Below are 12,791 nucleotides of genomic sequence, written 5' to 3' on the forward strand. Positions count from 1 at the left end.
GGATTTTGAGTTTTTAGCAGAATATTGTACTGGGAGTTGCTTATAATAGCTTTAAGATTTAGGAGTGTAACAATGCTTTTAAAAAGGATATTAGCTGCAGTTGTGTTCTGTGTTGTGTCATGGTGATCTTGTTTATGTTTTAAAACTATTGGCTTCTTTCTGGCGTTAGGTCAGTCCACAGAAATCATGGCAACACGCGGAAGTCTTAAATCCTTTTTTGAAAGGAATTTCTTGCTGGTATTACTGAATTCTAGGAAAATAATTTTCAAAGCTGAATAAGTGAGATTCTGTTTTTGGCAATGAGTCGCTTTCTGTATTACCAGGAGTAACTTTTTGATGTGGGAACTTTTTCTTCAGTAATGAACATGCCATCTTAAATACTCATTCGTATTAAAATTATGCTTTAGCTGAAATTCCATTTTAGTGTTTCTGGCAATAAAACATAAAATGTAAATAGAATGTAAATATAATGCTTATTCTGGAAAAGAAATGATGGTAAAATAATTTCTTTGAGCAGGTCAGGAGCAAGTTTTTAGGTTGGATCAGGAGATCAATTCTGCTCGTGTCCAAACTTTGATTCAGTGTTTTGCAAGTACTTTTGAAGAAGTAAAAGTCCTGGCATTTGAGCTGCTGATGAAGCTACGTGATGTTGTGTTTAATTTACAGGTATGTAACAAAAGGTAGTTTAAAGGGAGTAATTTAATGAAAGATAAGTGCTCTATGTTGCATTAGGAACTTGAATAGTTCTTGAAAATTAGAAGCTGGTCCAAGCTGACTGCAGTAGTTTTCAGCCCTATTTATATATATATGTATATTTACAGCTTCAGCCCTAACCTAAGAAGGCTAGATTTGCTAACAGTTGAAAAAATATGGGTAGTTCATTGGGTATGGCTATAAACTGTTCTCTAAGCGCATTTTATTACCAGGAAAGAGCATACTCTAGTATCAAATAAACAGATAAATGCAAACTCTTTTCTTATCTGTGATGTCCCTTACAAATGACTGAGGCATTTTGACTTCGTTACTCATGAATTTCACAAAATTAAGCCCCGTGTTTCAGTTCCTCTTTGCTTTGGTCTCAGATTTTGTTTTGTTTGTCTATGATTTCTCTCAGATTTTTCACTTTATACTGTCTTTTTTTTTTCCTTATTGTTTTATAAAAAACTCTATAATTCAAAAAGTACCGATGAGCAAACGCAGCTTCCCAGTAACCTGTACTTCTCTGTGATGATTGTAGGCAGTGCACACTACTTTGAAAATCAAAACCATCTTCCTGTAATATATGTTGTGCTTGAATGCTGCTTTATAAATGAATGTTCCCATCTTCAGTGCGTATGTGGCTGTATCTGTGCACTCTGTGTAATAGAAGAGTTTCCTAGAAAATGTGTACCTGTAGACTTGTTGAAAAGCATATTCTGTGGTTTCAGGGTTCTAACTAGCTTAATTAAATCAATATGGGAGCTCAATAAAATGAGCAATATTGTTTCTTTCAGGATCCTGAAAGTCTAGAACTGTTATTCCGAGCAGCAATGGATCTTAGCACAAGTACCAAGCCGTACGATTGTGTCACTGCTTCCTATTTGTTGAACTTCTTAGTGTATCATAAAGGTCTACAGCATATTTGTTTAGGAAAATGGATTAAGCATAACTCCCAGATGAATGAAGAGACATCAGTAGGTACAGTGGAGGAGAACACTTTAGCAGGTAAATATTAGGGAAATTATCATCAGTATTTTTAAATATTGATTTGAAATCTTATTGCTTTTCTTCAAGACATTTCATAATGGGCATAGTGAGGTGTTTATTTCTAACAGGATTTGAAGTATATTTAGTTTTGCCGTTTCAGTAGACAATCCCTTATGAAGGTCTTAATTGAGCCCTGTTCATGTTGAAGCTTTCCCATGTTCTGAGAATGCGGATTTATTTATTGTTTTGGTCAAAAAGAAAATGACACTGGGACCTTGGTAACTCATTTGATGTAGCTGGGTACGTAAAGCACCAGAAAGGAGCCTCTGTTCTTCTGAAAGCTCACTTACCCAGAGCAAAGGCAGCTGTGGTTTGTCTGTATCATGTTTAAGTACTTGACATTTGAAGTGCTGACTCTTGGACCTCTGTTCAGCCAGAACCATTGTTCCAAGTGGTTTGCAGCCCTGTGTATACATTGCCACTTTGTTCACGTGTGGAATATTTTTCTTTGGTTTGGTGCCTCTGTGTGAAAGCTGCAAAGCTTCTATCAGATCTGGTAAATTCATTAAACAAGTATCTTCCAGTTTTAATAATTTTCAATGAAATTCAAAATCTGAAAGCCCCATTGTTTGTGACTGAATGCTGAACTTAGTTTTTTGTAGACTCACAACTGTTTTTATCCTCTTAGTGGCTTCTTTTTTAGTAAGATTTTCTATTGGTTTGTTAGTATTTTTCTTCATATGCAGTGAAACCATTATTTTTGAGACATCATTATGACTACTATAAGTGAAGAAAGTGGATGGGTAATCCCATGTCTCATTATTAGAGGGTATCTTCTGTTAGTAATCTGTAGTTCATTATTTGGATCTGTAATTCATTCTGATACTGACACATGTGAATAGAATTGGCACAGGTACCCTTGCAAACTGGGCAGCTTCTTCAGTGGCTAATTAAAGACTCAAATATTTAACAGGAAGCTTCTGATATTTAATATTCTGCTCAGCTGTTTGTTGTTTTAAGCTGCTTCTATGGGCAAAGTCTAACTTTCAGTATGTGGTAGGTTACCTCTCTTGACTTCAGCATGGGCTGTGGAACTGTCACTGAGTACATGGTCTTGGCTGTGCTTTTCACTGCTGCTGTTTGATTCAGACAAAGTAGAATGTAACATATTGTTGGTGTTTAGGTAACTGAAAACCAACAATAAGCACTGTTAAATGGATGGAAGAGTGAGGAGTGTGAAGAAAGAAATTTCACTGTGTTTTCCATTGAACTGTTTTATAAACAGGTTTTATTCATATTTCTTCTAAGCAGGTTTGTTTCTCAGAAAATACAGTGTGTATTTGTATGTGTAATTTACATCTGTAATTTTAAACAATTTTAGTTATCAAGCTTTTGTTGGTGAATGTCAAAGAAGAAATATTTCAAGCTAAAAAGTCTCTACTTCAAGCAGCAGCATCGTTCCCAATGTATGGGAGAGTGCATTGTATAAACGGAGCATTGCAGCAATTACCTCTTAAGTAAGTAAAGCGTTCTGCGAAATAGTAAGTTGTAACTCCTTAATTAAACACAGTGCAAAGCTGCTCACTGGAACATAAAAGCATGCAATGTTATCTGTAATGAATTGCAGTACCTGTTGCTTTTAGCACTCTTACTGACTTTGCTGTGGTTTAGCTAGGTGTTGTATATTTCTTTGTAAGTGTTAAAAACTCAGTCCTTGTTGGACATGTACAACTTATTTGTAGTTTTCACAAATATAGTGTTTATAATGTAGGTTTTTTTTTGGTTGGTTTTTATTTTTTTCCTTTAAATGTAAAATTATTTTAATCCTTGGTATGTTACTTGCCTTTGTTTCTTTTTCTAATAGTAACTTGATGTTCGTAGCTGAATGGAAGCAAATAGTGTCAAGACTCATTCTGATGTCATATGAGCTCTCTGCTGTAGTATCACCAGTAGTGCAGAGCTCATCACCAGAGGGTCTTATTCCAATGGATATTGATTCAGGTAAACAGACAAATAAGCAAACAGACAAAAAGAACTCTGTAAAATCTGAAGCTCTTGACGTTGCCTTTGTTTCTTATTGTAATTCAGGAAATGACTCCTCACACCTGTTCCTTTCAAATTTCTACTTTATGTCTTAAGATTGAGCCATTCCTTTAAGTTTTGATACAGGTTATCTGCCTTCTGCACTAAATGGAATAAGCCTTTGCAGATTGTTTTGTTGCATCTGTTTCAAAACAGGTGACTGCGTAGTCTGATCTTCTTTCTTCCTTGGTCTTCATAGTCACTGCAGTTTTAAATTTTACTGCTCATGGCCTTTACTAAAAATAAGCTACTTTTGTGTGAAGAACTGAAAATCCAGAAAAAAAAAACAAAACAGAAGAAAAGTGAAAGCAGCTTAAATATTCTTATCTAATGTGTAGAAACTGCGGATCGCCTGCAGATGATTCTGAATGAGATACAGCCACAGGACACAAACGATTATTTTATGCAAGCAAAAATGTTGAAAGAACACTGCAAAATACAGTCTGAAAAGCTGGCTGACCACAAGCCAATGGAAAATATTTGCACAGAAATGAGAGGTAAATCAAACACTGTATTAATAATTAAATCAAGTTATTCTTTATACAGCAGACATTTTACGTGGGTGATCAAAGTTGAAAGTTATTTTCTCCATATAATGTTTCACTTCTTCAGTAAACTTGTCAGAAGCTAGTTATTCGTGGGCATGGTTTTAAAGACTAATTCACTATGATTCTGGGAGATTGTGGTTAATCTCTCTTAGAGTACATGTGTAAATGAGTTGTTTTGATATTGGCCTAGATTCTATTGCCCCAACTTCACTGGCCAGGTAATCTTTAACACCTCTTCTGTCAAGAAACGCTTTAACACATTGCTTGTTGAAAGGTGTTAGTGTGATTTTGCTCTCCAGTGTACACAAGGCTAGTGGGGAATATATTCGTGCGGTAAAACTTGTTGCACAGGATTACATAAGCAAAAGCTTCTGTTTGAAGCCATATCCTTGGATAAAATGTTAGGTAATATTTGCCTATTTTAGTGAATAGCAGCTGTGCAGTTTTTCTATCTCTTTACGTCTCAGTTTGTAACTTTAGTATATTTATCGTATGCCTGCATATATTTACAAAATATCTGCACATTTAAAATGTAATAGTTTACACGAGGTTCCTAAGTCTTACAGACAAATAGGTGAACTTTCTTTCCTCACATATTTTCCTGCATATAAAACACTTTTTTCTTTGGGGGGGCCATATGTTTTGTTTCATGAAAATGTCTGTAAATTACATTAAACTCACATAATGTCCACTAGATGACGCTGCTGCATTAAAATGTGTATGGTCTGGGCGTACGGGGGCATCTGAGTTTAAAAGGAAAGGGAAAAAAAACCACAAATAACATTAGTGATGGACTGATGACTGGTATAGGAGTTCATTGGAGCCTAGTTACAAAGTTGGTGATGTTTGTATAGTTTGATATGCAGTGCAATGCTGATGTTGACCAAAAGGTCTCCACTCTTTAAAATGGTAGTAAAGTTGTATGCTGCTCTCATATCCAAACAGAGCTAAGTAGGATAAAAACTTCCAAGAATTGAATTGGGGTCAACAGAACTAAATTATCTTTTGTACTACCTAGTTTTGAATTATTTTGTAGTGAATTATTTTGTAAGAAGATCAAGCTAAGTTAATTCTACATTACAAGTCTGTGCCAGAGAACATGGTGTCAGACTATTATATTTCTTGATTTTTTTGTCTTTAAGGTAAAGAAAGTCAGATATGTGATGTCACAGCTCAAATGGTTCTCGTGTGTTGCTGGAGAAGCATGAAGGAAGTATCTCTGCTGTTAGGGACACTGTGTAAACTTTTGCCTACACAGGCTTCAACTGAACCTTCAGATGGGTTGATTACTGTAGAACAGGTAGGGAAATACTTTTCATTAAAAAAATCTTCATATTCTGAGTGGGGAAAAGCAGACCATGTGTAAAAATGTTTTCCTTTTAAATAGAACTATATTAAATATGAAAAAGTATTTTTATTGTCGCGTGTGTGGTTAACAATGTGTTTTTGACACAGTGGTATGCAGGAGGCATAATACTTAAAGTAGTAACAAGTAAGTGGAGTTACACATAGCAGAAAAACTGAAGAAATATTTATTCTTATTGTTCAGTTATTTATAGGATGCATTTTCATAACTGATTTATGTTTATACATATGCAGATATGTGAATTGCACGTTAGAATTGTTAAAAATCTTATGAACTATCTTCCTTTTTTAAACAGTGTTTTGTTTTTTTTATTTCATTTTGAACTATAAATGTTGGCATTTTCATAAAGCTCATTAACTGAACTTCATAATCAAACATTCTACAAGAGAAATATGCTGAGCAGTTGTAGCATTGGATGTTTGAATTGTGGATAATTTAATGCAACTCTTTTTTTCTCCAATATTTTTTATTTTGGGGATCAGAAATGTTAATATGATGTCGGATCTCTTGTAGAATGTTGAGTGCAGTACTTACAAGAAGTTAGATTACCACAGGCATTTATTTGGGAAATATTCTGTCTTTATTCAAATTCTACTTTAATTGATGGCCTTTTCATTACCTTATGATTTTGACAAAACCAGTCTACACGGAAGATTGAAATACAGAAGACATACTACTTTTAACTTCTTTTCTTTCCAATGGGAAGTGAGTAGTTTTTTGGTGTTGTGAGTTTCTATCCTAAAATGAACAACAGTGTAATTGCAGGTCTATTTTCTTGTGTTATCTCATGTTGTAGTGCCATAGAAATAGTGTTAGTATCTTTATTCTTGCATTGTCTCTGGCCTGCTTGTCTCCTAGCTAGTTTACAGCTTTACTTGTATTGCTGTAGAGGTCTGGGAGGTGGATAAGAGCAGATAAAGTGTTTTTACTTCTGTGTTCCTTACTCTGCTCCAAGTCAAACAGGAATTGGTATTTTAGCATGAGTCAGCTCTTACTGTAGTATTTCCATTTTTATTTAGAAAGCGGACATTAGCAGAAACATATTTTCTTTTGAAATAGATGCCTCATTAGATTCTCTGTGCTTCTGACGTCTTCCTGTAAAACAATATCTATGATATAATCTGAAGAAACTTATTTGATAGGAAATCAGTTTGAAATTTTCCTCAGGTTAGTAAGGAAGTGCGGTTTGGCTGTATGTAAAACCAGCATTATAGGGGAAGTTATAGCCGTTTTCACTGTACTCTTTTGTAAGTGGCCTTACCTTATCATACAAAAAGAATATTTAGTTGTAAATTACTGGAAATGTCAGTACCAAAACTTCTGTGACTTAAAACTTCCACAAAACAGTTTTTCAGTGTTGAAAAATAAATAGAATTGGATTTTGGTGTCTTATGCAGATGCCTCCTTCTTTTGCAGTTGCCCATCTTTTTCTTTGTTCTGTAAGTGCCTAGGGATTTAAGAATATGGAGCTGTGAAAGTCAAGAGAAACTTTGGATCTAGTCACCTTGAAGTGGGGCTAAGTAAATGTTGAGAAAAATCTGTTGCAAAGCCTCCCTTCCTAGCATTGCACCTTCCTCCTTGTTCAGATGAGTAACTGTGTGAAGTTATGCCTTATGGAATTGATATAACTGTTGCAATTTATTCACCCTAAATATTGTAATAAGTGCTGAATTTGCATGTTCTCATTTGGTTTGTGGGATTTTTTTCTGTTTGAGCGGGCAAATGAAATGAGAATATCTTTCAGTCTACATTATGAAATGTCACAAAAGAACTGTGCTTCTTGGAAGATAACGGTGCTAGCCAAATAGTTCTGGCTTTATTTCTTTCTTATTCTTACTAGCACTTAAATGTTGTCTCTTGTGGTGTGTTCCCATGTAGGAAAAGTTGATAGACAATCAGCACTTGTTTGTTACTTAATTTCCCTACTGGAAGTTGGGACAATATTACATTTGCAGTTTGAGTTACCGGTCGGGTTTATATGGTGTTTGAATGTCACTTTGTGCACTGATTCTTCTGAATATCTGAATTTATTCTGAATCTGCTTTCTGTAGAGGTTCACATAGAAAGGAGTTGCAAAATTCTGAATATAAATTGGCAGTTATTAATGTCTAGATGGTATGTCTGATGGTATCTCTCCATTCAAATATTTGATCTACCTTTCATTCTCTATCTGACCCAGAAAATCTGCGATGCCAGATCCAAAGCTGTGCCTGGTAGGATATTCATGGAAACAGCCTTCCTTAGAAAAGTTGTTTTATTAGCAACCAAGTGATCAAAATGATAGCTAACAAAGACTCTGTTGATGTTGTCCCATGACCATCATGAGACAGTGCTCCAAGCCTGGTGTTTAAAGTTCTTCCTCAAACTCCTATTTATCTCAGATGTAAGGTTTTAAGATAATTTTGGGAGATAAGCTTGCCAGAACCACGCGCCAAAATGAACAGAAACAGACAGCAGAAATAAAGACTTGGTGCTGTCCCAGTGCCAGGGGTTCTGCTTGTGTTAACACTGACAGTCTGGGTCTTGTGCTGGAACCTTCAAGTCTGTGGAAGATTTTCCATAGTGACAAACCTCAATGTTCTTCCATGTTAGTGCTAGTGCAAGTGTGACCCCAGTTGCTGCTTTGGTGTTTGTTCTAAAAGGGAACAATTTGTTTGCTGTTAAACAAAGCAAAAGTCATCTTCTCCCCAGTTCTTAATGTAAAGTGTCTCATGCAGAGTTCAGTACCAGCCATCTTCTTCTAGTATTTTGGAAAAGTGCTCTCTAGAGAACAGGATGACTTGGTGGTGTCTAATCACCAGGAAAATAAGGTACAAATATACTAACTATTATTTCCTAAAGCACTGTCAGGATCTCCTCTGCTGAGTGTATGTCTTGAATATGGAGACTTCTGGCCACAACAGCAAGTTTGGCCCTGTAAGTTGTCAGTTCTTTTGTTAGTTAGACTAACCTGTCATAGTCTTGATATTTAGCCAAGGTGATCTAACATATTTAAGATATTTGCTTTCCACTGCATAGTTGCGTGTTTTTATCTTGGAGTGTTCTTTCCTGTGTAAATAAAGTAGGTGGGGTCACTTTTTCTTACAGTTGCTGTGATGATGTGGAGAAAAACAGTTCCTTAATTTATTCTCCATTCTGACATTTGAGCAGCTGGTTTTATGATGCAGGGAAGCTGAATGCTATTCTGTCCTGGAGGAGTAAGAATGCCACACTCATGGATCCTCTAAGTTTGGAATGCATAGTTAGCATGGATCCTGAGGCAAGTTCCTCTGTCATTTTTTGTAAGAAAAGAGTCGTGGCAGTTCTTTTTCTTCAAACCCCAGCATATGAATGAAAGCGAATATACCAGAGTTCAGTTTGATGTAATCTGATCATTGTGGCTGTTGCAAATAAGCTCAGAAATATAAGTAGTAAGTTGAAAGTTATATGACAAAAAAAAAAAAAAAAGTATCCCATACTATACCAAAAATAATTAAGGGTGGTGGTGGAGCAGGAAAGTGATTGGATTTGCATGTGTATGGTTTTCTTGGTTTGGTTTTGTTTATACAGCTGGAGAGTTGGTCTGTCTGTGTCAGTTGCTTCTGAAAAAAAGGCTCTTATTCCTAAACTGAGGAGAGAGAGCTGAAACCCCGTAGATATTTCCAATTCTTGTTTATCTTAGGCTGGATTTAGCTGCAGGAAGTAATACATTTGATCTCTCTATTTTTTTAAAAACTATTGTACTTTCATTGTTTGGATAAAATGAATTAATGGTTGGCAAACTGTAGCTACATACAGCATTAACTCCTCTGACATCCTAATTACTCGTCAGACTATTAAAGTGTTTAAGCTTATAGCTAATAGAATAAGAATTTTATAGGAAACTTGAAATGATTTAATGCTTGGTTTTATATAAAAGTTTTGAAAAACTTGTTTCTGAAGAGCTCACAAAATATTCATGAAGAAAATCTTGCATAGTAAAATGAAATATGTTATTGCTTTAAGCACATGATGGTGGAAGTTTGAGTTAAACCTTGCAAGTTAATGATACTCATTTTTCTGGAATAAAGAAGCATCTCATTTTGTGTAGAGTGAGATTGCGTGGCACTGTAAGCTCCCAATCGGCGTTAGAAGTTTGGTTATCTTGGTAGGGCTGTAGAAGTTACTCATCAGTGAAAGTTCAATCTTGACATTTCGTGTTTTATTTTTTAGATTTCCAAATGTAGCTCTCATTACTCCATATATACAATGTCTTTATTTGTTTTAAAATCGTTTCTAGTAGTCACAGACATTCTCGCATAGTTGAGGCACCTTCAGAATAGTTCACTAAGATAGATTTGCTTCCTTAGGTACAACTCTTCAGAAATTTGGATTTATTTTCTGATAAATTTGTGTAAATATTTGTTTCTGTTGTTACCATGTAGTAGATATTTTCTTTGGGATTTTAGACTAAGACTGATGGCCAGCAAAGATTCTGAATTTGTTTCCTCTGAAAATCAGGATTGTCCTTTTTGAAAATCTGAATGTGCTCCTGTTGGACAAGCAGCTAGTTTTGTCCTTGATTTTTTTTTGGTGATCTTCTAAGGACGTGACATCTTCTAAGGACACTTAACCTGAAGAACTGAATGTACTATTTGTTATTCTTTAAGTGCTTTTTACTTTTGCCAGTAGTCTGTTCAACCAGGGGAAGAAATGCTCTTAACTGCAGGATCTTACATATGTAAATGAACTGTCTATTTATAATTCCATGTAACTTTGCTATTGTTGTTTTTTTTTTAAGGTCAAAAATATTGGAGACTACTTTAAACATCACCTGATGCAGTCGAGGCACAGGGGTGCCTTTGAGTTGGCATACGCAGGCTTTGTGCAGCTTACAGAAACACTTTCGAGGTAAAAAAAAAAAAAAAAAAGTAGTGCAATTTATTCGATGTTAATATAATAATTTCACCAAACTGTCTCATCAGCCCTGAAGCTGACTGTTCAAGAAGATCTTTAGTATCACGTGGATTTTGTTTGAGTTTGGGATAGGTGTGATATGTCTTATTTGCATGGCGTTTTTGGGAGGTATTACTTATGGTTAGGAATAGTGCTTCAGCATTGAAAGAAGAGTGTTAGTTTACACAATGACTCTGAGAAGCTCTTGGGGAAAGTAGGAGTGTAGAATTCCTTCCCCCAGCTCCTCCTTCCCAAGTCCTTAATGAAAATGAATGCCAGACATTTTGGTTTCAGCCAAGATGCTTTCCTGGAAATTTTTATTACTTGTCATTGGATGAGTTGTGTATTCTGACATTTGGAAGGCTATCTGGCAGCACATCACAAGATCTGATATGCAATCTTTTATTTTTTTTTAGTTCCCCCTGTAACTTTATACTTTCCTAGAAGAGCAAAATGAGCAGAACTGACCTGAGATATAGGCAAGAGTGCTGGAACTTCCATGACATATTACCTATTTTCCTTCTGTTAGAATATGTGTAAGTGTTAGTAACGTTTCTTTGTGATATATAATATTTATATCCATTTTTTAAGAAGACAAATCAAGATCTCTAATGACTTTGTGGGTTTCTTTCTTTTTTAATGTAGTTTTTGAAAAGACTGATTAAGTTTTTCAATTTGAAGTACATGTATTTTAACATCAAAACCAAATAAAGTATCTGGTGTTCCCCTTTTGCACCATGTCAGCCTGTTAGAGCCACAGCTCCTTTTATTTAGTTGGTTTTTTATCTTTGAAGGTGGGAACAAGGATACCCACCGGAACAGCTGTCTGGCCAGCTTCACTCTGTGTCTAAGACAGTTTGCCAAACAGAAATGAGCGGTTGGAGTCTGGTATGGACTTGGTGGTGGAGTGGCTGCTTAGCTACTTAGTTATAGATAAAGAAGTATTTGATATGATTGCCAAGTGGTATCCTTGTTTGCCATTTCCATTTAATTTAGATGCAGATTTAGGTATTTTCCATTGTCAGCACTGTGAGTGAGCAGCTCCTGCAGTGAGTGAGAAAAAACTTTGCCAAGATAATGACAGGGAAATGGACAACAGTTGAGGTGTTCCCATTTATCTATCAGTTTTCGAAAGAAATGACTGTATTGTCACATCAATTACTGAATCTATTTTGAACAGAGCACTAAAGAGACATTTTATAGTTTTCATGTTCCAAATCTATTGCAAAGCGTTGCTCTGCTGTTCAGTTTGCATTTCTGACTGCTGTTTAAAGATACTGTAGCACACTGTTCACTGTTTCATTCAACCTGAACCTGATGATTTGGGGGGAACAAAAAAACAACCTCCCCACCTCGGCAGCAGAGTGATTTCCTTCCTTTCAGCTTTTCTCTGTCAGGCTTCAGACATCATTTAAGACTTCTGTATCATTAGCTAAGCTTGGTTTCATATGTGAAACTTTTTTTTTCTTCCTGAGACAGAGATATGGTCAAGTAATAAAAGATTAACAAGTTAAAATGCTGGTCTTCCCTTAACATACACAGTGACAAACTGAGATGTGTTCTGCCAGAAACTGGTATTTTCATGTCAGACAGTGTTTGTTTTGAATGTTTATTAAAGTGAATATAGCATTTCAAATAAAGTAGGCTGTTAACAGCACAGAATGCCTAGAAAGAACTGCTGAATATTGAGAGATGTTATCAATAGATGTGTTATTTAAAAATTATGTGTTTATGTTTTACAGTCTACTTTTGTTTCAATGGGTTTATTCTTTCAGTGGGATTGAAGAGAGGCTGGACATTGGAGTCATACAAAAAAATCCACCAAAAACCAATCAAACAGAAAGCTTAATAGAACTCTGCTTCTCTGTCAGTTATGAAGGCAGTATACATAGAATCATGGAATACATAGAATCATGGAAGACCTTAAAGATCAAGTCCAACTGTAACCTGACCATACTACCCACATTCTAACAACTCTTTGATACATGATGTCCCTGAGCACCACATCCAAACAGTTTTTAAACACATCCAGGGATGGTGACTCAACCACCTCCCCACATGTCATCAAAAAAACCTTATGATTTAAGTAATCTTCCTTTTCCGAATTCACAGTTTTACAGAACAGTCTTCTGATGATGCACGCTGCTTAGCATTATAAAAGTTGGAATCATTTATTTCTAATAGAGCATACACTC

At 35.6% G+C, this 12,791-nt stretch overlaps 1 protein-coding gene across 1 annotated transcript in view; it reads left to right on the forward strand.

Moving 5' to 3' along the window:
• THADA (THADA armadillo repeat containing) overlaps positions 1-12,791 on the forward strand; it is a 148,406-nt gene that overhangs the window by 12,329 nt on the left and 123,286 nt on the right. The window contains exons 16-22 of the mRNA XM_072333041.1: positions 518-666; positions 1,494-1,704; positions 3,068-3,203; positions 3,551-3,687; positions 4,107-4,265; positions 5,459-5,616; positions 10,442-10,551. Of these exons, the coding sequence (XP_072189142.1) occupies positions 518-666; positions 1,494-1,704; positions 3,068-3,203; positions 3,551-3,687; positions 4,107-4,265; positions 5,459-5,616; positions 10,442-10,551 (1,060 nt within the window). The remainder of the gene's footprint in view (positions 1-517; positions 667-1,493; positions 1,705-3,067; positions 3,204-3,550; positions 3,688-4,106; positions 4,266-5,458; positions 5,617-10,441; positions 10,552-12,791) is intronic.

The sequence above is a fragment of the Excalfactoria chinensis genome, chromosome 3 (assembly GCF_039878825.1).
Source record: "Excalfactoria chinensis isolate bCotChi1 chromosome 3, bCotChi1.hap2, whole genome shotgun sequence".
NCBI lineage: Eukaryota > Metazoa > Chordata > Aves > Galliformes > Phasianidae > Excalfactoria > Excalfactoria chinensis.